General features: G+C 37.5%; 3 protein-coding genes across 5 annotated transcripts in view; all 3 read left to right on the top strand.

Annotated features, from left to right (window-relative positions):
* Positions 1 to 26194, top strand: part of LOC134849099 (coiled-coil domain-containing protein 181-like) — a 479610-nt gene that overhangs the window by 110661 nt on the left and 342755 nt on the right. The gene's annotated exons all lie outside the window — the stretch shown is intronic.
* Positions 18052 to 18492, top strand: LOC134848148 (DNA-directed RNA polymerases I, II, and III subunit RPABC2-like). Its single transcript, XM_063865546.1, has one exon. It carries the CDS (start codon positions 18052 to 18054, stop codon positions 18490 to 18492), a length of 441 nt encoding a protein of 146 aa, XP_063721616.1.
* On the top strand, positions 20435 to 21726 carry LOC134848574 (mitochondrial import inner membrane translocase subunit TIM50-like). The gene has a single exon (XM_063866120.1). The coding sequence runs from the start codon at positions 20616 to 20618 to the stop codon at positions 21678 to 21680; it is 1065 nt and encodes a 354-aa protein (XP_063722190.1). The 5' UTR covers positions 20435 to 20615; the 3' UTR covers positions 21681 to 21726.

The following is a 26194-nucleotide window of genomic DNA, read 5'->3' as shown; positions in this document are numbered from 1 at the left end:
TGCTTGACAAAGTTTTTTTTGTAATAAGTTTGATAATTCATAAGTTTGATCCAAATGTGCTTATTATCCCCAAAACCATCCTCTCTGCAAAATTATCAATTTATAAGTAGAAAAGTTGGTGGTCTAAAGCTATTCGATTTGAATGAAGGGTTAGTCGAAACATTCAGGGATTTTTTGTGATATACTTTTGAAAAAGTTTAATGTGATACGACGATGTTGGTACGCTTGTAAGAAGAAGGTCCTGGACGAGATTTTAGAGACAAGTTCGTCAAGCCGAGATACTCCTCTTCTAACCGGACACACCCGCTGGAACCTCCGCCCGTGAAATACCAGGTGGTTATCGTTTTATTTTTTTTTTTTTTGTGATCAAAATCCGTTTTTCTTCAATCAATTTAACAATCTATTCTTTTTCTTGTTTCGCCCCTTTTTTTAAAATCTTTTCTTCCTCTTCTTTTGCCTCTTTTTTTCATGATTAGTGAATGTCCGCGCCGAAGTGCAGGCCAAGTTGGCTATCCAAGTGGAGCAGAAAATTGATATTAGGAACCTCAAGGACCAAGTGTTGCAGCCACAAAGATGTCGGAGCCACGTTTCACTCGTACTAAGGTGCAAAACTAGCCAAACTTGCCGCTAATGTCTCGAACTACCCCTCGCAGAAATTGAACTGTGTTACCAAAGTAGCCGGCTCTAATGATAACTCATCCACGGTATCAGACTTTGCAAAGATTGGCGAATTTTTATAAGTTTGTTTATTCATAAGTTTAACCCAAATGTGCTTACTATCCCCAAAATTATCCTCTCTGCAAAGTAATCATTTTATAAAGAGAAAATATGGCGTTTCAAAAGTATTCGATCTGAACAAAGCGTTAGTCGGAACTTTCAGGGATTTATTGTGATATACTTGTGAAAAAGTTTCATGTGATATGATGATGGTACGCTTGTAAGAAGGCAATGGACGACATCTTAGAGACAAGTTTGTCAAGCCGCGATACTCTTCTTTCACTCAGACACACCCGCCGTAACCTCCGCCCTTGAAAAACCAGATTGTTATCGTTTTATTCCTTTTTGGTTAGTTGTTATCAAAATCAGTTTTTCTGCAACCAATTTAACAATCTATTCTTTCTCTTGTTTTGCCTCTTTTGTACCCTGTTTAGTGAATATCCGCGCCGAAGCACAGGCCAAAATGGCTACCCAATTGGTGCAGGAAACTGGAGCTGCAGTACTTAGTCCTTGAGGTTCTTAATAACAGTTTCCTGCACAAGTTGGGTAGCCATTTTGGCCTGTACTTTGGCGCGGTCATTCACTAAACAGGGTACAAAAAAGGCTGCAGTAATTAGTCCTTGAGGTTCCTAATAGAAAAGATGTCGGAGCTACGATTCACTCGTACAGGGGTGCAAAACCAGCCCCTCGCAGATATTGAACTGTGTTACCATAGTAGCCGGGTCTAATGAAAACTCATCTACGGTTTCAGAATTTGCTAATGATTGTAGATTTTGATTAAATTTGATAACTCATAAATTTAACCCAATTACGCTTATTATCCCCAAAACCATCCTCTCTTTAAATAATCAATTTATAAACAGAAATCTTAGTGCTCTAAATAATTCTTTGTTTCGCCTTATAAGTAACTTTTACCACTAGGAATCGGAATTGTTTCCCCCAATCTAAATATTAATTTATAGTGCTTATATGCTTTGTAAATATGTTATTCACTTTTTTTTCTTTGGTAAAAAAAATTTAGTTCATTGCTCGCTCAGCTAATAACTTGTACATAATCACCATAAAATTACCTTCCTCGCTGCCGAATTATGGCCGATCAAACGCACTGCCATATTTGCAAATGCCATTTCCGAAAAGGAGGCATATGTTGGTCATTTGCCTAGCAGACATCTATGTCTCATGTAGCGGGCTACAGGAGAGCAATGTTTACTACGATTGATTCTACTGCATACAATGCACCCACGAAAATTTTGCAAAAGGGTCCAACACCACCAACAGGCCACGAAGCACAGCCCCCATCACAACTCAAGAGGAAACATCATCGGCAACACCCAAAACAAACGTACAGCCCAACGCCTACCAATCTGAACCATCGCCCCCAGCGCTGACTACAGTATCCTCTGACCCCTGGAAACTTATTGACCAAGGACTTGAAATTAAAATAAACATCATTTATGAAATTGTCGTTAACTGGACACCGCGCTTCATAGTTCAAAGCAAAAACAAGCCCGCTTTCCAATTCGCAAAATTACTGAACCAGCAGCTGTTGTCATTACCAGAAGAAACATCAAATTCTAAAGTCGCAATGAAAGCAGCCATGTTTTTCCCAAATCCAATCCCAAAACTCTGAGCCGCCGCATATTTTTATGGAACCAAGGCCTAATAGACGAATTTTTCACTGGAGGGAAAGCTCTCCAAACTAGACATCCAAAACAGAAGAAGTGCGAAATAAACGAGAAAGTTGAGCTATTCGATAGGCTAATGAGTACAGGCAAAGTATCTACCGCCATTGGATGCCTTTCAAACAATAAAACAAAAGGAGTACTTCCCCTAAACGAAGTCAATGACGGAAAAACAGTCCTTAATATCCAGAAAGAAAAACACCCTCAAACCAAAACAGCGAACACTGACAATATAACTAAATTAAGTGAAGACACAATGCCATAACACTCGTCTTTATTCGAACAAAAAAACGCCAAAACATTTGAAAACCAACACTGAAAACGCACAGAAGCCAAGGTACCTCAGGTTTAGATGCGTGCAAATGGAGAAGGATAAAAACTCATTTTAACCAGACATCTACTGAGCTTTGCAAAACAATTGCGAAGATATATCATACAATAGCAAGTGAAGTTTTTCCTCATGAATGCCTAACAGCGTACAACTCATGTCGTCTGATACCTCTGGACAAAAGTTCAGGGGTTATGCCCATTGGTATAGGTGAGGAACTGAGACAAATATTTAGCAAAACAATCACCCAGTGTATATAATCAGACCTTAGAAGTCTCGTAAAAAATTTCCAGCTCTGCTTAGGCCAGAATTATGGAATCGAATAAGTTATCCACAGCTTGAGGAACGAGTTTGAGAAACCGGAAATGGACGCCATACTACTTATTGATGTAGAAAATGCCTTCAACTCGCTCAATAGAGAGCTTGCTCTAAAAAAAGTTGAAGTTTTTGTTCGGACACTACAACATGCGCTGGTCAACTCTTATAAACATCCCTCAAATTTATATATCGATAACCTGGTTTTGAGATCTACCTCTACCGGAGGCACAACACAAAGGGATCCCCTCGCAATGGCTATGTACGGAATTGATGTAATCCCAATGATCGAGCTGCTGCAAAAACCAAATGTCACCCAAAATGGGGTACGCAGACGGAAGCGCTGCAGGTGATCTTAAGAATCTCCGCGCATTACTAGACAAGTTGGATGTGTACGGAAAAGCTTTCAGCTACAATGTGAAGCCCTCCAAGTGTCAATTTATAGAGAAGGAAAACTGTCGGGAAAGCGCCATAGAGGTATTCGAAACCACAAAAATTACAATGATAGACAGTTTGAGAGTCCTTGGATCGGTTATAGGATCACCATCAGCATGCGATAATTTCATAGAAATCAAAATTGAAAAGACAACTAATCTAACAAAAAAGCCTTTCAAAAAAACTGAATCATCACCACAAAATGCGTGCTCCTGCTACACCAAGAAAAATTCAAAAAAGATTTAATTTTCTAAACAGAACAACTCCGGAAGCATTTCGGAAACGGGCTGAAATTGAGAAAAACGTAATTGAAAATGAGCTTTGTTTTCAGTCGCAGATTTTGGAGATGATCATTGCATCCCCCTTTCTTTCAGGACTTTGTCTCTTTTTAGTAACTCAAAAGTTCCTTTGTTCGTCATTTTTATACTTTAATGTTGTTGGAAAAATGATAGATGCGTAAAAGCGTCAAAAATTCATTAGAGAATATTTGGCTTTTCCGTTCTACGGCTTCTGAAAGGTTACTTCAACTAGTATCATCTAATTTCAACATTATGATATTTTTGAAAAGAGGCACACTGTGCATCTCAAAGATGATTTTTCCCTGTAATTGTGAAAATTTATATTCATAGAAATTAACAACGACAATTACAAACAACAACTACCATCAAAAAATTGACCGGAATTGAGCTTTTTTACGTAGAAAAACTCAAACCCGGTGATTTTGTCTGATCTTCGTTGTCGTTTATATTTGTGGTGGCAATATTCTACACATCGAGTCAAGTTTTTTTTTCAAAACACAATTTCACGCAACTTTAAACGATCGACCCTACAACGTTCTTTTATTGTTCGCTGTAATTGCGAAAAACATAAGATTAAATCGTTTTGCGAAAAGTATTCAGAAGAGGTCAAAGAGCTTTCTGTGCAAATACCTTGATTGCCATAGCTACCAATTAATTATGTATTTTCAGAACAATTTTCCTCTTAAATTATGGTTACTGAACACAAGGAAACTTCGGAAATTTTTTAGTATCTTTGCTTGAGTTTTTTGTGTGAAGTTTCTTTGAATGCGTAATGATGTTTTGTCTTTTTAGCGAGCAAATGATGAAACTTTTTTGTTTCGTCTTATTTTACATTTTAAATGCGTATTTGTTATTAAGTTTGTCGACGAGTATTTCAAATAGTTACTCTGGTTGAAAGCCGAGGACGACGAAAACTGTAAGCGGACAGAACCAAGGTGTGGACAGATGTGAGAAAGTCTATGATAAGATCATGTTATTCATCAAGAACAAAAAAAACTCAACCGCAGCATCTTATTATGATGTGACCACATTGAAATAATGAAACTTGATTTTAAGCCCATAATATCGAGAAGGCCACTCAAATCACTGCGCAAGGAAGTCTTCAAAAAAGATTCTTTTTGTTTAAAAAACGACGAACGACGTCGATTTTTTTTTGGGTTTCGCTGATATTTTTTGATGAGATTTACGATAATGCTTTAGTTTTAAGCAAGTTGTTAAATGAGCGGGAGTTTTTTTTGTGATATGAACAGATGCAGTTAATTGTGTTAAATTACTCCTCCGTTCCAGCTAATTCCGAAAAAAATGACGGAACATTTGTGCTCGCAATGAGCTTTTCTCCGGACAAAATTCGAGTTTTAACATAGCAATTTTTGACAGATTTTATTTGTATCATTTACAAGGTATTCTTGCCTGAAGCTCAAATTAAAAAAAAAATTTCACTTGTGATCATTTTTCGTGAAATCATGGGGATTCAAAGATTACCAATAAGAGACAACTAAGGCGCGACAATTTCTGTGCTATTAACGCTTGTTCCAGACTCCACTTTGCACGAAAATTTTTCTGAGGACTAATTTTCCCTCCAGTGCTGTTTTTTGACCATGATTGCTTCATTGTATTTCGCTTTTGATTTGCGCCTAAAACCCTCTGCAACGTACCCTCTATATTACTTTTCTCTTGTTTTGCAATGTGGTGTGCAACTTTAAAAAAAACTTAAAAGTAAGTCTGTATCCGTTGTTTTTTGGTACCAACCACATCGAGCCTGCTTGCTGTCATCTATATCTATCTATATTAAATGTAAACGCAAGTAACAGCTATCTCCCATGTTTAAGCATAAAATTTTTGCATCTTTGACGGAAGAATTTTTTCATGTTTAAGCCATATCATGTATCGCAAGGTCATTATTTTTTGGTAATTTTTTTTCAAGGCCAAACTAAAGTCCACCTGTCTGTATGTATATCTGTTTTTTTATTGATTTGATTATGTCTGTGTACCCGTCTCCTAATTTTTCAACTTTTAACTTGACTTCGACGATTCAGTTCAATATACTACTACTACTATCAAACGGTTGTCTGCTATCTTTCCTTTTCTCTATCTAGACTTTCTTTTTTTTCCAGTCCGTTGTTTTTGAGATGTTTCCTAGCTTTTTCAAGTCCCTTTAGATTATTATGTTCAGTTTTAAATAGTCTCGCTACCAGTCATTTTTCTTTAGTTCCGACAAGAATTTTCTATGTCTGCTAGAAAGTGGACTTCATTGATTTTGTCTCGGACTGCATTTTTATGTCCCATAGACAATTCCTCCACCCCACCCGGCAATTTTATTTAGTGTAATTTACTGTTTTTTCCTTGTAACTTTCCTAGAGGTCTGCCGTTTCCAATAGCTAACTTCTCAAGTATCTTAGAGTGGCCGAGGTGCATGGCTAAAGCGTTATCCCTTGCTTGACCAAGTTTTTTTAATAACCGTTGGCCATAATCTCTCATCAAATGTTCTCTTAACTTTGCTTTTTACCTGTCTCATGTCTTCCGCTGCCTTACCGCTATATTCTTTTGCACTATGCAACTCTGTCTTTAGTAGCTTAAGTAGAAAGCTGTGAACCGCTTGGACCGACACATCCTATTCTTCTCAGTCACCCTAAGTTGTTTAAAATTAGATATTATATCGGTATATAGTCAATTTCTCAGAATTGTAAGGCAAAAATGGCTAACGTTATACTTATTCGAATACTTTGCCCACTTAAATACAGTTTTCCCAAGCTACTTTTCTGAGTATAAACCGCAGAAACGCTGGAGGTAAATGTACAATGTTCATTGCACTGTTGGCCTCGACAAATGAAAATTCTCAAGATACTAACAATGCGAAACTCAAAAGGCGATTAATTGTGGGGCAGAATTGTCCTTCTGTTTAGCTTGAGATACACGCTTTGCCTTTACCCTGCGAAACTTGGTACCCTTCCTTCGGAAGTAAATGATGGCTCCAATATGTTTCTGTCCTTTAGATGCTTGATGTGCACTCCTATTTTCTAACGGAAATGTTTTTTTTTCGGCTGTATAAAACTTTACAGATAACGTCGCGCTACAACACTAGATTATCTTTTTCCACAGTGTAGCTCATTTGAGTAGGTTTAACAGGTTCTTGTCTATTAAAACTTGGTTGGCTTTCAATGTTAGGGCCGGTATGGCTAGGACTTGCCGCGAAAATTCCTTTTTTCCTCTTCGTCGAGGTCTCTCAGGTTGTGCACAAGTGAACTGGCTGCAATAATATAGATCATTCTCCGAATACATGCATTTGCCTCTTTACATTTGATACTCAACCATTTCGCTCTTTACCTTTATTGTTCCGACTTTCAAAGAAAACGGAATTTTTATGCTTTTGTTTTATTCAGTTATTTCACCGGTCGAAAAAATAATTCTCAATAAAATCATTTTTACCACATTGAAGATAACGACTTCCTGAGTTCAATTTTAAAAAGATATTTTACCTCCATTTTTTAAAAACTTCCTGGGGATTTGAAATTGCCAAAATTGCCATAATCTGGACTAAATTAAGCGCAATTTGAAAATTTTAAACATAATGCCGAGAGCGTAACCCAAATTATTACGCGTGGCGAGTTATCCCGCACTAAAAATCGTTCCAAGTTATATTGAGGCTAGCATTATTGATCGTTTTAATTTCGTACGACTCAAAATTTTACACTTTGAAATTGTTCAAAATGTATAGGTTTCCAAAATGTATGTTCCCATTTTACTTAGTTTTCTGCTCCATTTGCTACCCAAGTGGAGCAGGAAACTGGTATTGGAAACCTCAAGGACTAAGTACTGCAGCCACAAGGATGTCGGAGCCGCGGTTCACTCGTAAAAAGGTGCAAAACTAGACAAACCTGCCGCTAATGTCTCGAGCTCTCCCTCGCAAAAACTGAACTGTGTTACCATAGTAGCCGGCTCTAAGGATATCTCATCTACGGTATTAGACTTTGCAAAGATTGGAGATTTGTAATAAGTTTGATAATTCATAAGTTTGACCCAAATTTGCTTATTATCCCAAAAACCATCCCCTCTGCAAAATTATCACTTTATAAATAGAAAAGTTGGTGGTCTAAAACTATTCGATATGAACGAAGGGTTAGTCGGAAAATTCAGGGATTTATTGTGATAAAATTATTTAAAATTTTCATGTGATATGACGATGATGGTACGCTTGTAAGACGAAGGTCCTGTACAAGATTTTAGAGACAAGTTCGTCAAGCCGCGATACTCCTCTTCTACCCGGACACCCCCGCTGGAACCTCCGCCCGTGAAAAACCAGGTGGTTATCGTTTTATTCTTTTTTTGTTTTTTGTTATCAAAATCCGTTTTTCTGCAATCAATTTAACAGTCTATTCTTTTTCTTGTTTTGCCCCTTTTTTAAAATCTTTGTTTCTTCTTGTTTTGCCTCTTTTTTTTTCATAATTAGTGAATGTCCGCGCCGAAGTGCAGGCCAAATTGGCTATCCAAGTGGAACAGAAAACTGAAATTAGGAACCTCAAGGACCAAGTGTTGCAGTCAAAAAGATGCCGGAGCCACGTTTCACTCGTACTAAGGTGCAAAACTAGCCAAACTTGCCGCTACTGTCTCGAGCTACCCCTCGCAGAAGTTGAGTTGTGTTACCATAGTAGCCGGCTCTAATGATAACTCATCTATTGTATCAGACTTTGCAAAGATTGGCGATTTTTATAAAATTGTTTATTCATAAGTTTAACCCAAATGTGCTTATTATCCCAAAAACCATCCTCTCTGCAAAATTATCACTTTATAAATAGAAAAGTTGGTGGTCTAAAACTATTCGATATGAATGAAGGGTTAGTCGGAACATTCAGGGATTTATTGTGATAAGGTTAATAAAAAGTTTCATGTGATATGACGATGATGGTACGCTTGTAAGACGAAGATCCTGGACGAGCTTTTAGAGAGAAGTTCGTCAAGCCAATAACTTGTATATAATCACCATAAAATTACCTTCCTCGCTGCCGAATTATGGCCGATCAAACGCACTGCCATATTTGCAAATGCCACTTCCGAAAAGGAGGCATATGTTGGTCATTTGCCTAGCAGACATCTATGTCTCATGTAGCGGGCTACAGGGCAGCAATTTTTACTACGATTGATTCTACTGCATACAATGCACCCACGAAAATTTTTCAAAAGGGTCCAACTCCACCAACAGGCCACGAAGCACAGCCCCCATCACAACTCAAGAGGAAACATCATCGGCAACACCCAAAACAAACGTTACAGCCCAACGCATACCAATCTGAATCATCGCCCCCAGCGATGACTACAGTCTCCTCTGACCCCTGGAAGCTTATTGACCAAGAACCTGAACTTATAATAAACATTATTTATGAAATTTTCGTTAACTGGAAACCGCGCTTCATAGTTCAAAGCAAAAACAACAATTCACAAAATTACTGAACCAGCAGCTGTTGTCATTACCAGAAGAAACATCAAATTCTAATGTTTTTCCCAAATCTGCTGCTTCCCAAAAAACAATCCGAAACAAGCGGATCCAACTCCAAAACTCTGAGCCGCCGCATATTTTCATAGAAGCAAGGCCTATAAGACGAATGTTTCACTGGAGCGAAAGCTCTCCAAACTAGACATTCAAAACAGAAGAAGTGCGTAATAAACGAGAAAATTGAGCAATTCGATAGGCTAATGAGTACAGGCAAAGTATCTCCCGCCATTGGATGCCTTCCAAACAATAAAACAAAAGGAGTACTTCCCCTAAACGAAGTCAATGAAGGAAAAACAGTCCTTAGTATCCAGAAAGAAAAACACCCTCAAACCAAAACAGCGAACAGTGACTTTATAACTAAATAAAATGAAGACACAATGCCATAACACTCCTCTTTGTTCGAACAAAAAAATAACAAGACATTTGAAAACCAACCCTGAAGACGCACAGATGCCACGATACCTCAGGTCTAGATGCGTGCAAATTGAGAAGGATAAAAACTCATTTCAACCAGACATCCACTGAGCTTTGCAAAACACTTTTCCCAAATATATATGGCTGGTCACGAACCAGTTCCGATCGTTAGAAATCAGTGATCCAGAAATAGCTGAAACGGAAAAAGCACTGATAGGTAGAAACATCAAAACTAAGACACAGAACACCAAACTCTCAAAAAATGTTTAAATTATAGAAAATAGCTCATCAGAAGGAAAACTGACAATAAATATAGCATCACAGAAAGCAGCATCGAACTGGCTAAGCGTGCTAGCCTTGAGAAAATGTGATTTTTCCATCAACAAATCAGCGCTTAAAAATGGTTAACATCTGAGATATGGATAGGAACCCCCAAACACTCCATATAAATGTCCACGTGGACAACCGTTCACAATGACCCACTCTCTGTACTGCCGCAATTGTGCATTCATGATACTTTTGCGACAATCCGGAACAAAGTATGCCATGATGTTGAAATAGAGATAAAACTTCACTCCTTGGAAGGTGAAAGCTTTCACAACAAAACAACCACCACTGAAGATGACGCTCAACTTGACATCAAGGCAAATGGACTCTGGGGAGGCCGATTAATCCGAATCTTTTTTTGATGTAAAAATTATCAACCCCCATGATAAATCCTGTCCTAAATCTATATCTGACGCCTAAAATTATTATGAGTGTGTCAAAACTTCAAAATACCAACAAAGAATTCTAGATAAGGAACACAGCATCTTTGTTCCACTAATTTTTGCGTGTACCGGAGGAACAGCACCAAGCTCTACAAAAACCGTCCAGAAATTAGCAGAGAACTATACTTGGACACCATAAACTTTACAATAACAAAAATAAGTTTTGCACATCTGAGGAGTTGTTGTTGTTGTTGTTGTTGTGAGTTTTCAGTAGGATACTGATGGGATGATATACCCGAAGTTCTCAAATTTTTGTCCAGTTATTACGGCACATGTTGCAGTCACAGAAGAGGACCCATGTGCTCTTGTTTCGTCCAGAGAATTGATCGTCGAAAAACTTCCACATCATCTGTATCAATCTTCTCTTTAAGCCTCGCATTTCTCGAAATTTAATTTTCTGATTTAGTCGGTTTATTAGACGGCACGTCCTGAATGTATACTCTCCTCTAGCTTTTTCAGTTCTGGTCTTGTTTAGGTTGAAAATTTCTTTCGTTCTTCCTGGATTTTCAATTTTTGCCGGGAGCTTAATGTGATCGTTTTCTTCATGCATGAATTTCGCCATCATCAGTAAATCGTTCAGCTGGAGAAACAACGCCAGAGTCAGGATGTTTAACAATCTCAGCTGCTCTGTATAGTCGGAATCGTTTCCTGTGATTCATTTTTAGACTTTCTTTTGAAACCTTTCTAATCTCCCTAAGTCGTTTCTTGAGATATTGCAAAGAATTGGACCATAAGTTAGAACAGGAAGTATTAAAGATTTTTACAGACCAAGTTTTATGCGCATTTTGACTTTGAATTCTAAGTTTCTGCGGATGCAATAGAACGTTTTATTCGCCTTCGACATTCTTGAGTTAAAATGGTTGTCCATGTTAACTGTTTGGACACATGTATTCCTAGATCCTTTATCACATTCGGGCTTTCCACTGCTGTTTCACAAAGGAGGAATTCGTGTTGATTTCCTCTAAATTCGATTTGAAAACTTTTGACCAGTGCCAGACTCATTTTAATTTTGTCTACCCAGTTTTCAACACTTTTTAGGTCCTCCTGGATGTCCTTTGTGTCTACATTCACTGCTAGTAATTTTAGGTTGTCTGCAAAGATATATGGGTCACTTAATTTTAATACTCCAGGAAGATCATTTATGAAGATGCAGAAGAATAATGGACCAATCAACGTTCCTTGTGGTACGCCACTTGTAGTTTCTGATGAGAAATTGTCAGCACGAACAAATTGTTTCCTGTTGCTGAGATAGTCTGAGATTATTTCTAGGAAACATCCTCCAACTCCAATGTTGCCCATTTTCTGTAGTAGTTCGTAGTGCGGGACTTTGTCAAATGAGTTTGAGAAGTAAGTATAGAATGCGATCACATGGTTTTCTGCGTTCTCGTCAATTGCTTCGTAGATTTTTTTCAAGAAAGATAATATGTTTGTAACAACTGAACGGTTTTTAACAAAACCGTGCTGACTTCTTGTGAGAAATTTGTTGAATTGGTCGTACAGCGCTGGATACATGCATTTTTCCAAAAGTTTACTCATGATATTTAGGAGTGACACCGGCCGGTAGTTTTCCATTAGTTGTTTGTCACCTTTCTTGTAAATTGGCGAAACAGCAGCAATTTTCCATTTATCTGGTATTTTTCTTACCCTCTTGATGTTTTTAAAAACGCAATGCAAAATTGTGGTCATTTTTTCTGGCCGTTCGCTGGAAGAAAATTGGTGGGAGTTCATCTGGGCCCCGCGATTTTGTTATGTCAAGCTCTGTTATAATTTGGTTTAAGTATGTTTTTGAGATACTGAAGTTACTCAATATCGTGTTTTTGCACTTCATGTCCTTGAGGTTGAAGCTTGATTTGGGCGAAAAGACAGAATGAAAATATTCATTCAAAAATTTTCTTTGGCTTTGGAAACAACTATGTCGTCCTTGATCATAGTCTTTGGGAGAGTTTATGATTTTTTCAGACTCTTAAAATTAAATGTAAGTTACGAGTGGACATCACATTCTTCTGATAATTTAATCTATCTTCCTCTACTGCTTCTTTCACCATTTTATCGAGAAATAGAATGAGATTTATGCGGTGGCTTGTAGGTTTCAATTTGTGTATTCTAGTTTGTGTTCGCAGTTTGTTCATGATGTTTGAGGTACTTGGCGTAATCCATGGCGGAAGTGATTGGCGACGTCTCGTTCTTCTGAGCACATGTTGTTTTACCAAATTTTCCAAATAGTCGTAAAGTTCCTCGCACATTCTATTGATGTTTGTGTGACATACTGGTGAGAAAGGCTCACCTAGTATTGAATTTTTGATTTGGTTATAGGCACTAAGGCACTGATATTTGTAAAGTTTTGATTGGTTGAATTTTTAAATTATTAAAGTAATGATGTGTGTGACACTTTTTATGATCTTTCTTCATTTTGTACAGATAGTTTAGAATTTTTAAAACCTGAAGATGCACAAAATGTGCGAAAGCGTTTGTTTGAATTTACAATTTTAACGCATTCTCAAAATATTTAGATGTAAAATTTTGAAACCCTACGGCGTTGAGCAATTTCTTAATTACAGTCTCTCCTACAAGGAGACGTAATTTTTAATTTATTTTTCCCTTGTTTTAGTGGAGAAATCTTTTTAGTTGAAAAATCTTTTTATATTTTACCATGTTAGAATTGAAATGGTCTACATTGTAGCAGATATCTCACTCTACCACAGCCTGGAACAACTTAGCAACCCAGAAAAAAGAACGATTTCTACCCAAAATTTTGGCTATTCCGGGACTTTCTTTAAACCCGAACACCACGAACCCACAGAAGAACCTCGCAAGCCTACTCTGCAGGGCACCTCTAGCAGAAAAACGTCAAATGGTGGTGTGGCATGACATCATCAATAATTCTATCAACAGCCACCGCACCAACAATTTCAGAGCTTGCACTGCAGAGGAATTGACAGAAATCCTGAAGACACTGACAAATATCAGCGCAATTGTATACTGTCAGAGAAACGGTACACCGGATATCAGGAACCAGCTGATCAGCTCGGGTATTCTTGTCATTCCTATTACAAAGTGTCTCATTTCAAAGAGGAAGAGAGGAACGGAGCTGTTCAACGAATATCAGGCACTGCACCAGGACTTCCAGCTGGAGCTAAAGTCTTTGAGCTTCGTTCAAACACGAAAAAGAAATCTCAATCGAGAAGGAGGACGGAGAAAAGAAGACTGGTGAACATAGGCGTCTTCAACGGAGAAAGTGAGTTAAACTTGTTTTATTTGAGTTGCTTTGTGTCACGTGAGGTTTATTCCTCGTGGCCTGCAAACCAATGAGCACAGTTGTACTTCCACCTCCATTCTTGATTTGGACTTCGAAAAACAAACTCATTTGGAAATTAGTCCGTGATTATGCGTCCATATATGTTAAATTTATCAACTGTCACCAACGTGTTAAACTTTTGAGAGTTTGTCTAGAAAACGACATTATACTTGATTTTTTGAGGTTCAGGGTTCCGGAAAATGGGGTGTTTTCGAACCAAGCGGTACACAGTTTTCAGACAAAACTTCTAAGAACGGAGATAAACAAGGCAAGGACAGATGAGAAAAACGTTGAAGTCAAACTAGAAAGGGCGAGAGGCGCAGTACAGAGGGGTGTAGATGAGAAGTTTTGGCCTTCGGTTATTAAATATTTAAGTCTTAGGGGACAAAGAAAAACCGCAACAGTCAAAGAGACCCATCAGAAGAAGCTAATGAAACTATCAGAAAGGCAAGACCGACCTCTAGGGAAGCAAGGTGAGGGTTCGGTAAGAGCTCTTGATGATGTTGAATTACCAAATTGGGTACAACAAGTGTTGGCATTAGGGCCAAAGCATCCCTTCAGGGATAAATTTAATGAGACACACTTTCTCGCCTACATTGACATCTTTCTATCGGATCTCAAAAATTGTAAAATCCCCGGGGAGGCCCTTTGTGAGATCGAAGCTGTGGCAAAAGCCTATGCTAAGAGGGTGACACAAACACCATCTGACAAAGGCGTTGAGAAGGCCCGAAAGTATCTGAAGAGTAATGGATTAGTTGCGGTACCGTATGACAAAGGCGTGGGTTTTTGTGTAATGAGAAAGGACACCTACGAGAACAAGTTGTCGGATACATTAGATTCAAATCAATTCAGCAAAAGTACAGGAACAGGTGATGCGATTGTTTTGAAGATAGAAAGAGACATCAATAAGGAGTTGTTGGCTATGAGGAAAAAAGAAGAAATAAGTGAGAGTCTCTACACAAGGATGAGGTCTACTGGGGGGCAGCCCGCCAGGCTTCATGGGTTGGCGAAAGTGCATAAAGTAAATACCCCATCAAGACCGGTCCTCTCCTTGCCTGGTAGCTCTTATTATAACTTGAACAAGGTTCTTGCTAAACTTTTTGAGAAAATTGAGGGCGCAAACATCGAAACCAACTCACTAGATGCGAGAGAAATCTTAGAGAGCACTAATCTTGAGCCCAATGAAAACTTGATATCTCTAGATGTGAAGAGTTTGTACACAAATGTTCCACTGAAAGAAGCAATAGACATAGCTCAGAGAAAACTGTATGAGCAAGATGAACCACCCTCAATTGCTAGGAAAAACATGAAGAGACATGGCAGTTAGTCAAAACCATTCCAAGTGCAATGAAACATGGTACGTTCAGAAAGATGGTTTAGCAATGGGGGCATCTCTTGACGTTATTTTAGCAAATCTTTGGCTGAAGCAGTACGAAACTGCACTATCAAGGGATATTCCCGAAATGTTTTTGCCCGAGAAAGATCTTCACGGAATATGTCCCGAGTGCAATAAGAAAGTCACGTACAGGTCAAAAGGTGTAGAATGTGAATGCTGTTTGAACTGGTATCACGTAAAATGCGGTGATATATCAGATGATGAGTATCGAAATATAAGTGAAACCGTCTGGTACTGCAGAAAATGCATCGCAATAAGGGAGAAAATAAATCAGGGCAACAATCTAAATTGTTTCTCCGTTACGTTGATGATATAGTGAGATGTGAAGGGTGATCCTGAAAAAGTGCTACGGGCTGCAAACTTACTACATCCAAATTTACAGTTCACAATAGAGACACCAAACACAAACGGAACTTTGGCATTTTTGGGTTTACAAATTAGTATTGACAAAAGCAGGAAAATTAGCTGTGGGTGGTATCAAAAGCCAACAGATACAGGTACCATACTCAATTTTAGAAGCTGCGCCCCCCTTCAGTGCAAGAGAAGTGTGATTGAAGGAACTGTTCACCGGTTTTTCCGCAGTACGTCAACATGGGAAGAATATGATAAAGCCATGAAAATCAACCGTGAGCAGTGGTTGGATAACCAATATCCGGAAAGTTGGTCGTCGCGGGTTGCATCCCACGCCCTTGAAAAGATCATCAGCGAGGGCAAAAACAAAAAGAACATGGCTGAAAAAAAAGAAGCCCTGTGATTATAGCAGTGATTCACCACCCATCTTGATGGTCCAATATAGGGGGAATCACAGTCAGACATTAGCAAAAAAAGTGCGCGATATCACCAATGCGCTGATAATATTCACGACGAGGAAATTGAAAACTTGTATGCCCTCTCTAAAACCCTCCTTTTCCAGTGAACTGAAATCAAAAGTGGTGTACAGACTTGAATGTTGTGGGTGCAAATCCATCTATGTTGGCCAGACGGTCCGACATCTCACCACAAGGATTGAGGAACACCGAAAAGAGGATACCCCAGTTGGACAGCATATAAGGCATTGTGGTAGTGAGCGTGGTAAGTCTGAGTTTAATTGGAAAATAATCGAGCAGGCGTCCAGCAGCATCAAGTTACTTACATTAGAGGCGCTGCACATTAGGAAAGAGAGACCGGCAATTAACACGCGCGACGAGTTTAGAAGTAGGGAGCTGACACTAAGGCTATAGTTCCAGAATCAAAAAATTCTGGCTAAAATAACAAAATTTTGAATCAACTTACATGTTAGCATAAAAATTAGCCACAAAACGGAAATGTGGAAATAAAAATGAAGAAAACTCTCAGAAATTAGTGACAAAATGTTTTAAAATGTTACATAATAGTTGCTACATAATTTCAGTGATATTTGTAAAGTTTCGATTGGTTGAATTTTGAAAATTTTGAAGTAATGATATGTGTGACACTTTTTATGATCTTTGATCATTTTGTACAGATAGTTTAGAGTTTTTAAAACCGGAAGGTGCACAAAATGTGCGAAAACGTTTGTTTGAATTCACAATTTTAGCGCATTCTCAAAAGATTTGGTTATAGTCCACTCTACCAAAGCTTCGAAAGTTTTCAATAGCGACTTTTACCTCATGGCTTTGTGGTCGGAGCAATTGTAAATTTTTGAGAAATTTTCGTCAGGAGTCGCATGAATGTGACAATTTTTGAATAATGTAATGTCAAGGGTTATTGCCACAAGTGGAAAAATCTATTGCCTGCTCGAATTGATGTTGCTCGATTAGTTCTATTATTGAGTTTTCTTTATTTTCGGTGCTACTATAGTCAATCCAGTTTGCATTTGGAAAATTTGCATCTCCGCAAATAAGTGTTGCAGTTGATTGATTTGATTTCCCGATTTCATTTAAAATTTGTGCGAAATTGCCTAGACTAGCGATATTTGCTGCTCGAAGGTGGATTGTAAAAACAGCAGACAATAATCCGCTTATCGTTTATGTGGATGCTGAAAGTTAAACAGCATTCAGGTTGCTAATTTGGCAATATTTTAGATGGCCTCAGGGGGTGCAAAAAACTTAAAAATGCATCCAACATAGACGATTTTATCTGTGCTATAATCGAGGAGGATAGATTTACATGACAATTCTCTGGATGTTTTATAATCGACTTGATTTATTCATAAATTTTGTCGATTTTTTATATAGCGTTGTTATAGCCCTATCCAACCTGTGAACGGTCATTCGCATGAGGGAAGGGGCCATTTTAATTGACCCCATTTTTTCAAAAGAATGATCTGTTTGATGTTAAACATTTTCAAAGGAATTCAGCAAATTTAGTATATCAGAGTTCGCCTGAGTTGAAATAATTTTTGTACTTGTTGTTTTTTTATAAACTTTTTTAGTTGAAATGTTTTGCCAGCTATTTTATTTTGTTTTGTTTTGCAAGTGTTGCAATTTTATTTTGTTTTGTTTTGCAAGTGTTGCAATTGTTTTGCAAGTGTTGCAATGTTTGCAATTTGAACAAACAAATGTACCTTTGTTTGTTCAAATTTTTCTCTACAGCATTTCTTATGGCATCCTTTTCCGGATCTACACTAAAATCTTCGGCTTTGTTTGCGTTTGTAAGGTTTTTTAATGCTCATTTCATTCTGGAATTTTTTCTTTGCATGATTACATCGAAATTTGTCTCATTCGAGATAAATTGTGATATAAAGTTCTTGATGGATCTAACGGTTTCATTTTTTACTTGTCATTTTCGGTCATGCTATGTGTGATCGCAATTTGTGCGAAGCTTCGCTCCGACTCTGTGTTCAAGATAATAATTGTTTGCATAATTTTGAATTACGTGGTCTTTTATTTTAGATCATCTTTGAGTTTTTGTCAAGTTTCCGTCATAAAGACTCGAAGTTCAGCGTGACTGAAATGGAAGAAGACCGCGATTTTGATGATGAGTATGAAGAAGTAGGGGGAGGAGACGACGATGTAATTGGGGGAGCAGACATTGTGGCTGATGAGGACGGTACTCAAAGAGGTAATATGGAAGATGGTGGACAAGGTGACCTTGGAGGTGATACGTTTGCGCTGATCAATCCATCTTCTGGCGGCCAAGCAGTTCCGAAAGATAAAAGAATAACAACACCTTTTATGACTAAGTATGAGCGTGCTAGAATTTTGGGTACCCGTGCTCTGCAGATTAGCATGTGCGCCCCCGTAATGGTTGAGTTAGAAGGAGAAACTGACCCTCTGCAAATTGCCCTCAAGGAACTGAAAGCGCGTAAAATTCCTATAATTATCAGAAGATATTTACCTGATGGAAGTTACGAGGATTGGGAAATCAATGAATTGGTAGTGCAAGATATGTGATGCCAATGTTGTTTTGGATTTGGTTTCATCTGTTTCTGATTGCAGTTCGCGGCGAAAGAGAATTCTGTACTCGCGGAATGTAGGAGGTCGCTAACATTGAACTGAAACAGTTGTGTAGGTCTGATGATGTTATTTCATCTTTGTTTTTCTCATCAGTTTTTTGTATGAATTGAAACGTACTCAAAATTATACTATGTCGATGCGTTATCTATCTATCTATTGGTTATTTAATTGGCGCTTCACTTGACACCTGTTTAAGAAGTCCCTATGTTGACTTGTTAGAGATTTTTCACCGTAATGTTTTTTGCATGATTAACGACAGCATTTTCGCACGTTTAAGCTACATCGTATATTGTAACGCTTATGAAATTTCACTCGGCACATGTTTAAGAAGTCGCTATGTTGACCTGCTAAAAGACCAAATCATTGCAAGGGTTGAAATGGTTACTCAATTCGACGTTTTAAAATCTGTTGGAGTGCGAATTCTTTAACTCTATATTTTTCCCATATTCGCAACGTTAAACTATCAAAATTTTTGGTACACAATTAAACTAAATATGAAGCTATCAACCCTATAGTGGGGTGCTGTCAGGGTACACTCAGGGGTTGCAAGTTTGGCGTTTAAGTTTGACTGCTCTTATTCTTTTGGTTTTCGAGATATGGCGTTTTGTATGATTTTTTCAATACTTTTTCAAAAAACTTAGATACAAAAAAACCGAACTTGAAATTCTCAACCCTATAGTGGGGCACTGTTAGGGTACACTCAGGGCATGCAAATCTGGCATCCAAGTATGACTGCTCAAATCATTTTGGCTTTCAAGATATGGCGTTTTTTAATGATTTTTTTGATTTTCGAAAAAATTAGATGTAAAAAAGTAATCGATCTTCTCAATTAATCGAACTTTAATTTCTCAACCCTATAATGTGGCGCTGTCGTAAAACACTCAGCACTCGGGGGTGGCAAATCTGTAATCCAAATATGACTGGTCAAATCTTTATGGTTTTCGAGATTTGGCGTTTTAAATGATTTTTTTTAAAAATTGTTTAAAAAAAAAATGAGAAACTGACCGAACTTGAAATTCTCAATCCAATAATGGGGCGATGTCGGGGTACACTGAGGGGTTGCAAGTTTTGCGTCCAATTATGACTGCCAAAATCTTTTTTCGAGATATGGCGTTTTGTTTGATTTTTTAAATAATTTTTCGAAAAACTTAGATATAAAAAAATTAATCAAACTTGAAATTCTCAACACTATTGTGGAGAGCTGTTAGGGTAATTTCAGGGCTTCAGGGTTGCAAATCTGGAAGGCATGTATGGGTGCTCAAATTGTTTTGGTTTTTGTGATAAGGTGCTTTTTATAATTGCATTTTTTCCAAACAACTTGGATATAAAAAAGTAAGGGAACTCTCAAAACTATAGTGGTGTGCTGTCAGGGTACACTCATGTGTTGCAATTTTTCCTCCCAATGTGACTGCTGAAATTCTTTTGCTATCCATTTTGTGGTGTTTTTTTATGATTTAACAGAACTAAGTAATCGAAATTGGAGTTCTTAACCCTATGTTGGGATGCGGTCAGAGAACATTACAGGGTAGCAAATTGCTCTCTAATTTTATCTGCTCAAATCATTTTGGTTTTCCAATTATGGCGTTTTTATGAAACCAACTTATTTACACGGTCAGGGTGGCCACGGTACTAGTGCTGTCAGTGCCAAATCAGTGCTAAGCTTGATCTGTCAGTGCCAGCAAATAAAAATCAATGTCAGTTTTTTCATCGCGGTTCTTTACTGAATCGTTCAAAATCAAAGATCGAAGCAGGTTTACACAGGAGAAGTTTTTTTTTCAGGTATGAGCAGCCCTGATAAGAAAAAATTAGTTTGGTCAAAAAATTTAGGTCACAAAGCCACAAAAAGGCTATTTTTTCAAAATTGTCAGTGCATTGCATGTATTTTTATCAGTGCGAGTATCAATGCCTTAAGTGCATGCGATTTCTCAAACACAGTGGCCACCCTGACGGTTGCATTAAATGTTTTTGTTTTAGTACTTTTTTTAGGAAGCTCTTGTACGGTCAACGATCTATTTAAGCACCATAGGCGCGAGTCATGTAGTTATTTTTTAAGGTTTGAAATGACAGCTTTTGTTTTTCTTGCTCGTCGCTCGACAGGGCCGATGATTAATTTGCACACATCCAAAATTTGTAGCTTGCGTTCTGAGTTTAAAACACCCGTTGTTATTTCCAGCGAGCGCTCTTTTTGTGCGAAACCATCTGAAACTGAAATCCATCTGAAGAATATTCACGAGAAATATGAGCGAGAAAAGCAATCAAAACGCGAGCGGAACGACAAGCTTCGAAAATTGACTCTGCCAGCAGTTTTCTTAATGGGAACAGGGGCAGTTTATCTAATAGCTGAAAAGTACGGAAAACCTGAGGTAGATTCTGTAACGGGAGTGGTATTCGAAGACGAATTCACCGGACAATCCATGAGTACTTTTCGACGAGCATGGAAAAATATCAGATCTGATGTGCGAGAATTCGAAGAACCTTCCAGAAAGAAGCTACTACCTGATCCATTACAGAAGCCTTATATTCAGCCAAAATATACCGTTCTAATAGAACTCAAAGATCTCCTAGTTCACCCGGAATGGAGTTTTGAAACCGGATGGAGATTTCGTAAACGTCCTGGAATCGATTTTTTGCTAGAGACAATTGCAAGTCATTCGTACGAGGTTGTAATTTTTACCTCTGAACCAGGATTTATGGCTATGCCTGTTGTAGAGTCACTTAATAGTAAAGGTGTAATCATGTACTCGTTATTTAGAGATTCAACGCATTACAAAAACAACGTGTATACTAAAGATATTTCTAGAATTAATAGGGATCATTCGCGTGTGATAATTTTGGACACCAGTCAAAATAAAGTCAACCCAAATCCACAGAATGCTCTTGTTCTCCCGCCATGGGATGGAAATTTAGCCGATAGAGGACTCTTTGATCTGGCAATGTTTCTGAAAGCTATAGAGACTACTCGGTGTTCGGACGTCAGAACATTCCTGAAGGCGTATGCTAATGAATCCGACCCTCTGGAGACGTTCAGACAAAGACAACTAGCTCTTCAGCAACAGTCAAGCGCACAGAAGTCAGTGCCAAAAAAAACAACGTGGTCTCAAAACTTGTTCGGTTCGAAACGCTAAATTCTTTATCAATGTTATTTTAAAATCAAAAAATTTTTTCGCTAAATTATTGTTTTCATGTACTCATCATCCTTGCGATAAGCAACGGTATTGCAATCGGGTACTAGACTTCTAGACTTTTTTCCCGTAAATAGCTTTGTTCACAGGACTCATCTCCTGGACTCATTCATGTACTGGCCCTTCCTAATGCAATTTTTTTAGCATAATAGTTTTTTAAATTACAGGCCAATCGAAATTTGCCTTTTATGCTGATTGTAATTTTACCAGCTCGATTCAATAAATTTTCATTTTTTTTCAATACTTGACTATTTTTCGGCTTAATAGGTTTCGGCTTATTTGGACTTATTGGCCTCTTATTGCGTGATTTGACGATCGAAAAAGGGGTAAGGGGACTCAAAACTTTTTTATTGGCTTAGAAGTTTTTCGGCATGAAGGGTTTCTGCTCTGGTATTTTCGGCTTTGTTCCCGCTTGGTAAATATAAATTCAAATTTAATCAACCATCTGTCCCAGCTGGCATACAGGTAACACAACTGCGTGAGACAGCAAAGGCTTGTGGTTCATTTGTGTTCCGATTGCGCAATGGATAGCATTTATGTATTCCGGTGTTTTTTTCCAGGTGCCGCAATTGAACTTTGAGTGAAATGGATTGATGTTATATCAAAATACTTCTGGTCTCATTAGAGATAAGTGGAAAACGTTCCAAAAACGTTTAAGTGTGTAGAGCTAGGCAGGTTTGAAAACTCCATCCATTTTTCATTCTAAGTAAAGTGACTAACTTTGTTAGTTTCAGCCAAACACATTGAAATAGGCGTTTCCTGCGTTTCCACAACAGCTGAATTGGAACACCTTTCAAGCAACTTTATTTCTAGGCACTCAAATCTTAGAAACCAGCTTAGAATAAAAAATATGGAAAAATAATGTTTTTTTTCGAGTCTTCATTAAAGTAAATATATTTCGCTATCAAATCTGAGCGAATTACGAATCAAAATTTTTTTTGAATGAAAAAACCATTTAAATCAAGACAAAATTCTATAAATCTGATTACGCTTGCGATTAGCTAGCGTTATTAAATCAAACATTCAAAAAATAAGATTTTTGCTACCCTGGTTTAAGCCCAAATTTTTTATTTTCAGCCCTCTCCTACCCAGGAAAGAAACAAAAATTTAACAAAAAATTGTGCATTTCTAAATTTTTTGTTCACCCTTGCGATTAGCAAGCGGTGTCATAGCAAATCGCAGCATAGACTCTGCTTTCCATTTTGTCTTGCTTCCACTGCTGATTTCGTCTAGCAGAATCATAGAATCATTTAGAACGTAGTGAATGCCCTTATTATTTTTTTTGAGTAAAAAGTCTTTAAGTTTGTTCACGCTGAAATGCGATTTTTCGTGTTTTGACTTTTAATTCATTTCAATTCATTTTTTTTGTTAAAAGGAAGGCAAACTCCACAATCGAACAGCGAGAGTGTAAATGTCACGAAAAACCTGATCATTTTCTAGTTCGAAAATGGATTTTAATTTGCAGATTTCTCAGTAGAGAAAATTTACTTATTGATCGAGTTTTCTCAAATTGTGTTTTTAATGACAAATGTGTCAACCATGAATTGTTCTTGAAATTCAAAGAGTTTTAAGGCCACATATGTTTTTTTCCCCGAAACTTGAAAGTTTAATATTGCTTTAATGGCTCTTTTTCAACTCTGTTGGCTATATAAATTCAAATTCCAGATATTCTTCGGCTTACTTAGCCTAACATTGTTGTGGATGTCTGGGTCGACATTATCCTGAGTTCGAAAACAGCTAGGGCCTGTTTACTTTTGCGGACGAAAATTTTTTGTTTGAAAAAGTAATGTAGGCCAATTGTTTCTCTGCCTAGTTATTGATGTTATACCGGCTTAGTCACTTAATATTGCGTTCTTTGAAATAAAAATTGAATGTTATCCTTTTAGGTGGGTGCCTGGCTACCGTGAACCCGAGAATTGTCGCCTTGGTTGCAGATTTAAAATGTTTCTGAATGCTTATTTAACGCTGGTGATTGTGTTTTTCGACCTATTTTCTTCAAAATTGAACATCATTGGAGACTTTTATGGTTTTCAACGAAGTACCTTCTGTCCGCTTCCTCGTGTTTAATTTTATCATTATTTTGTATGCTCAGAGCATTTTGTGGTATTGGCAGAGCAACCAGCTACTCTCGTTATCGTAATTTTCCGTTTTCCTTTGTCAGTTTTCTTTCAGCCAGTTTTGAACATGTTTTTTATATATGGGTAGGGCTATTGTTCAGGCCTGCGGTAGGAAGGTAAGTTGTTAAAGAGAAATTAGGCAGCGAATTCCAAAATCGGGTATCTCAGATGACCATAGACAGGATATTTAGTGCAAATTACAAATCAAGTAATTACTGTCAGAAGCCATATAACTCTAGCAAAATGTTAACGATAGCAAAGGGTATACGGCACGAGTTTTTTTGTCGTGCGCAATAAAGGCAAATTGTTCAGTAGCATAAGTTTTCTTCACATGGTGACGTTGAGAAATGATGTAATCACTATCTGTGAATGCGATAAAGGTCAATGGAGACGTAAAGGTCGTAAACTCTAAAAGTTTTAAAAGAGCCCTCGCCATCGAATTTTTTAAAGATTTTCAGTTAAAATCAATTTTTTTGTTACGATCCAACAAAAAGGGGTGGAAAGGAACTCTGGGATGGTGTTTTTCTCCGACCCATTTGGACTACATCTCAGAAAGGCTAAGTAAGTCATCAAGTTATCACAAAAGAGCCATTTAAGCCGTGATTCGCTTTCCAAAAAATCAAAAGAATCGTCTCTGTGTCGAGAAAAACTGGTCCAATTTTTCAGAAAAAAGTTTTGAGACTTGCAGTTTTTGGTCGGTTTCCTTGCGTTCATGACAATTTTGTAACTGTCTGTTGTCTATGTTGCTTTTTTTTTCAGGAAGTTCTTGAAATTTTTCGCGCTGAAATTAGATGAAACATTAGATTAGATGTATGCGATTAAACTTCTTTTTTTTAACTTCATTTCCGTTGTTAAAGGAAGGCAAACTCCACTATTGAACAGCAAAAAATTAAAAGTTACGAGAAACGTATCGGCTTCTAAATCCAGCGAAAAAAACTTTACGTTTTGATCCAATTTTCTTCAATTGAGTTTGATTCAGCAGAAAAAGAATATATTTTAAAAGACTTTGAAAGCATATATTGTCTGCAAAATTTTCTTTGTTTCCTTACGTTCGACTCCTTTCCAACGGTCTGTTTGCTATGTTTTCAAATAATTCAGTTGCTTTTTGCAAAAAAAAAAAACAATTTTTCCCTTATATTGTTTTTTTTCACTCAGTTTTGTAGGAACCTTGTGGTATTTGCACAGCAACCGTCTATTCTTTTCTGTTTTTACACTACCGTCAGCTGACTGTATTTTTAAGAGCCTTATTTTTTCCTAAACTAAGTAGCAAATATTGGTAACAACTTTGGGGCACCAATACAGCTTTTGGATAGCATGTTCTTTGACATTCGAATAGTAATAAGTTAACACAGCTCATACATTTTTATACTAGCGTCAGCTTAGTGTATTACTAGGAACCTTCTTTTTTTTCTTATCTAAGTCGCAAATATTGGTGCCACTTTTCGGGCACCTTCACAGCTTTTTGATAGCATGTGCTTTATCACAACAATAATGAAAACTCGATTTCAGAAATTTTCCAACTCAATATACCTCGCAGTATTCGTAATGCATAATTTATACATATTGTAGCTTTATGCGTTGCGATTTGTTATATGCAAAGTTAGTGTGGATGCCTTCAGTTTGTTATATTCCCAATTATTATCCGCAAAGTTGTGTCTATTTGTATTTGGTGCCACTTTTACTGAATGGCATTGGCATTTTATTAGCATATGTATTGATGCTTTGTGTGACTTCTGGGTTTTCGATTCAGTTTTGATATGTTGAATGGCCCTTTTACCTTGAAAAGGCACGGAAATTATACTAACATCGTTTTTGGGTTGAATGTGTGTTAAATCAAAATAAAGTAACCTTGAAATGGTTGGAAGTAACCGATTTAACATCGAAGATACAGCTGATTGTCGATGGTGAGAGATAGAACCTTTTTTGTGTTAAGTCGCGGATTGTGTTAAAGTAGCGGATTTTGGAGTTGAGGACGTGAAACCGCAGCGCCTCATAAGGGATTCGAATCCCTGACCACCCAAAGGGTCGCTTCTCGGTGTTATTTTAGAACATTTTTTTCCGCCATACCAAGAAACGTTCGCGAATGTCCATTGATGTGGTATCACATTTGAGTCCATTCAGCTTTGGTTCGGGTTTGAAATTTTTTATTTTAGTGTTTTGTGTCAAGAGTTTCAGGTTTTCTGACTTTTTTACAGCAGGGTATGATCTTGCTAGTCCTGCCACACGTGAACCTGATTTAACCTGTACCTAACTAATCTCAGAACGCAAGAAAATAGCAGAAAATTCTCAAAAAATGGAAAAGCTAAAGAAAAAGTATTGTTAAGTTTACGCTATTGTATT

This window comes from Symsagittifera roscoffensis, chromosome 1 (assembly GCF_963678635.1).
Source record: "Symsagittifera roscoffensis chromosome 1, txSymRosc1.1, whole genome shotgun sequence".
Lineage (NCBI taxonomy): Eukaryota > Metazoa > Xenacoelomorpha > Acoela > Convolutidae > Symsagittifera > Symsagittifera roscoffensis.
The sequence above is the reverse complement of the archived record's forward strand: the minus strand, read 5'-3'. Positions and strand labels throughout refer to the sequence as shown.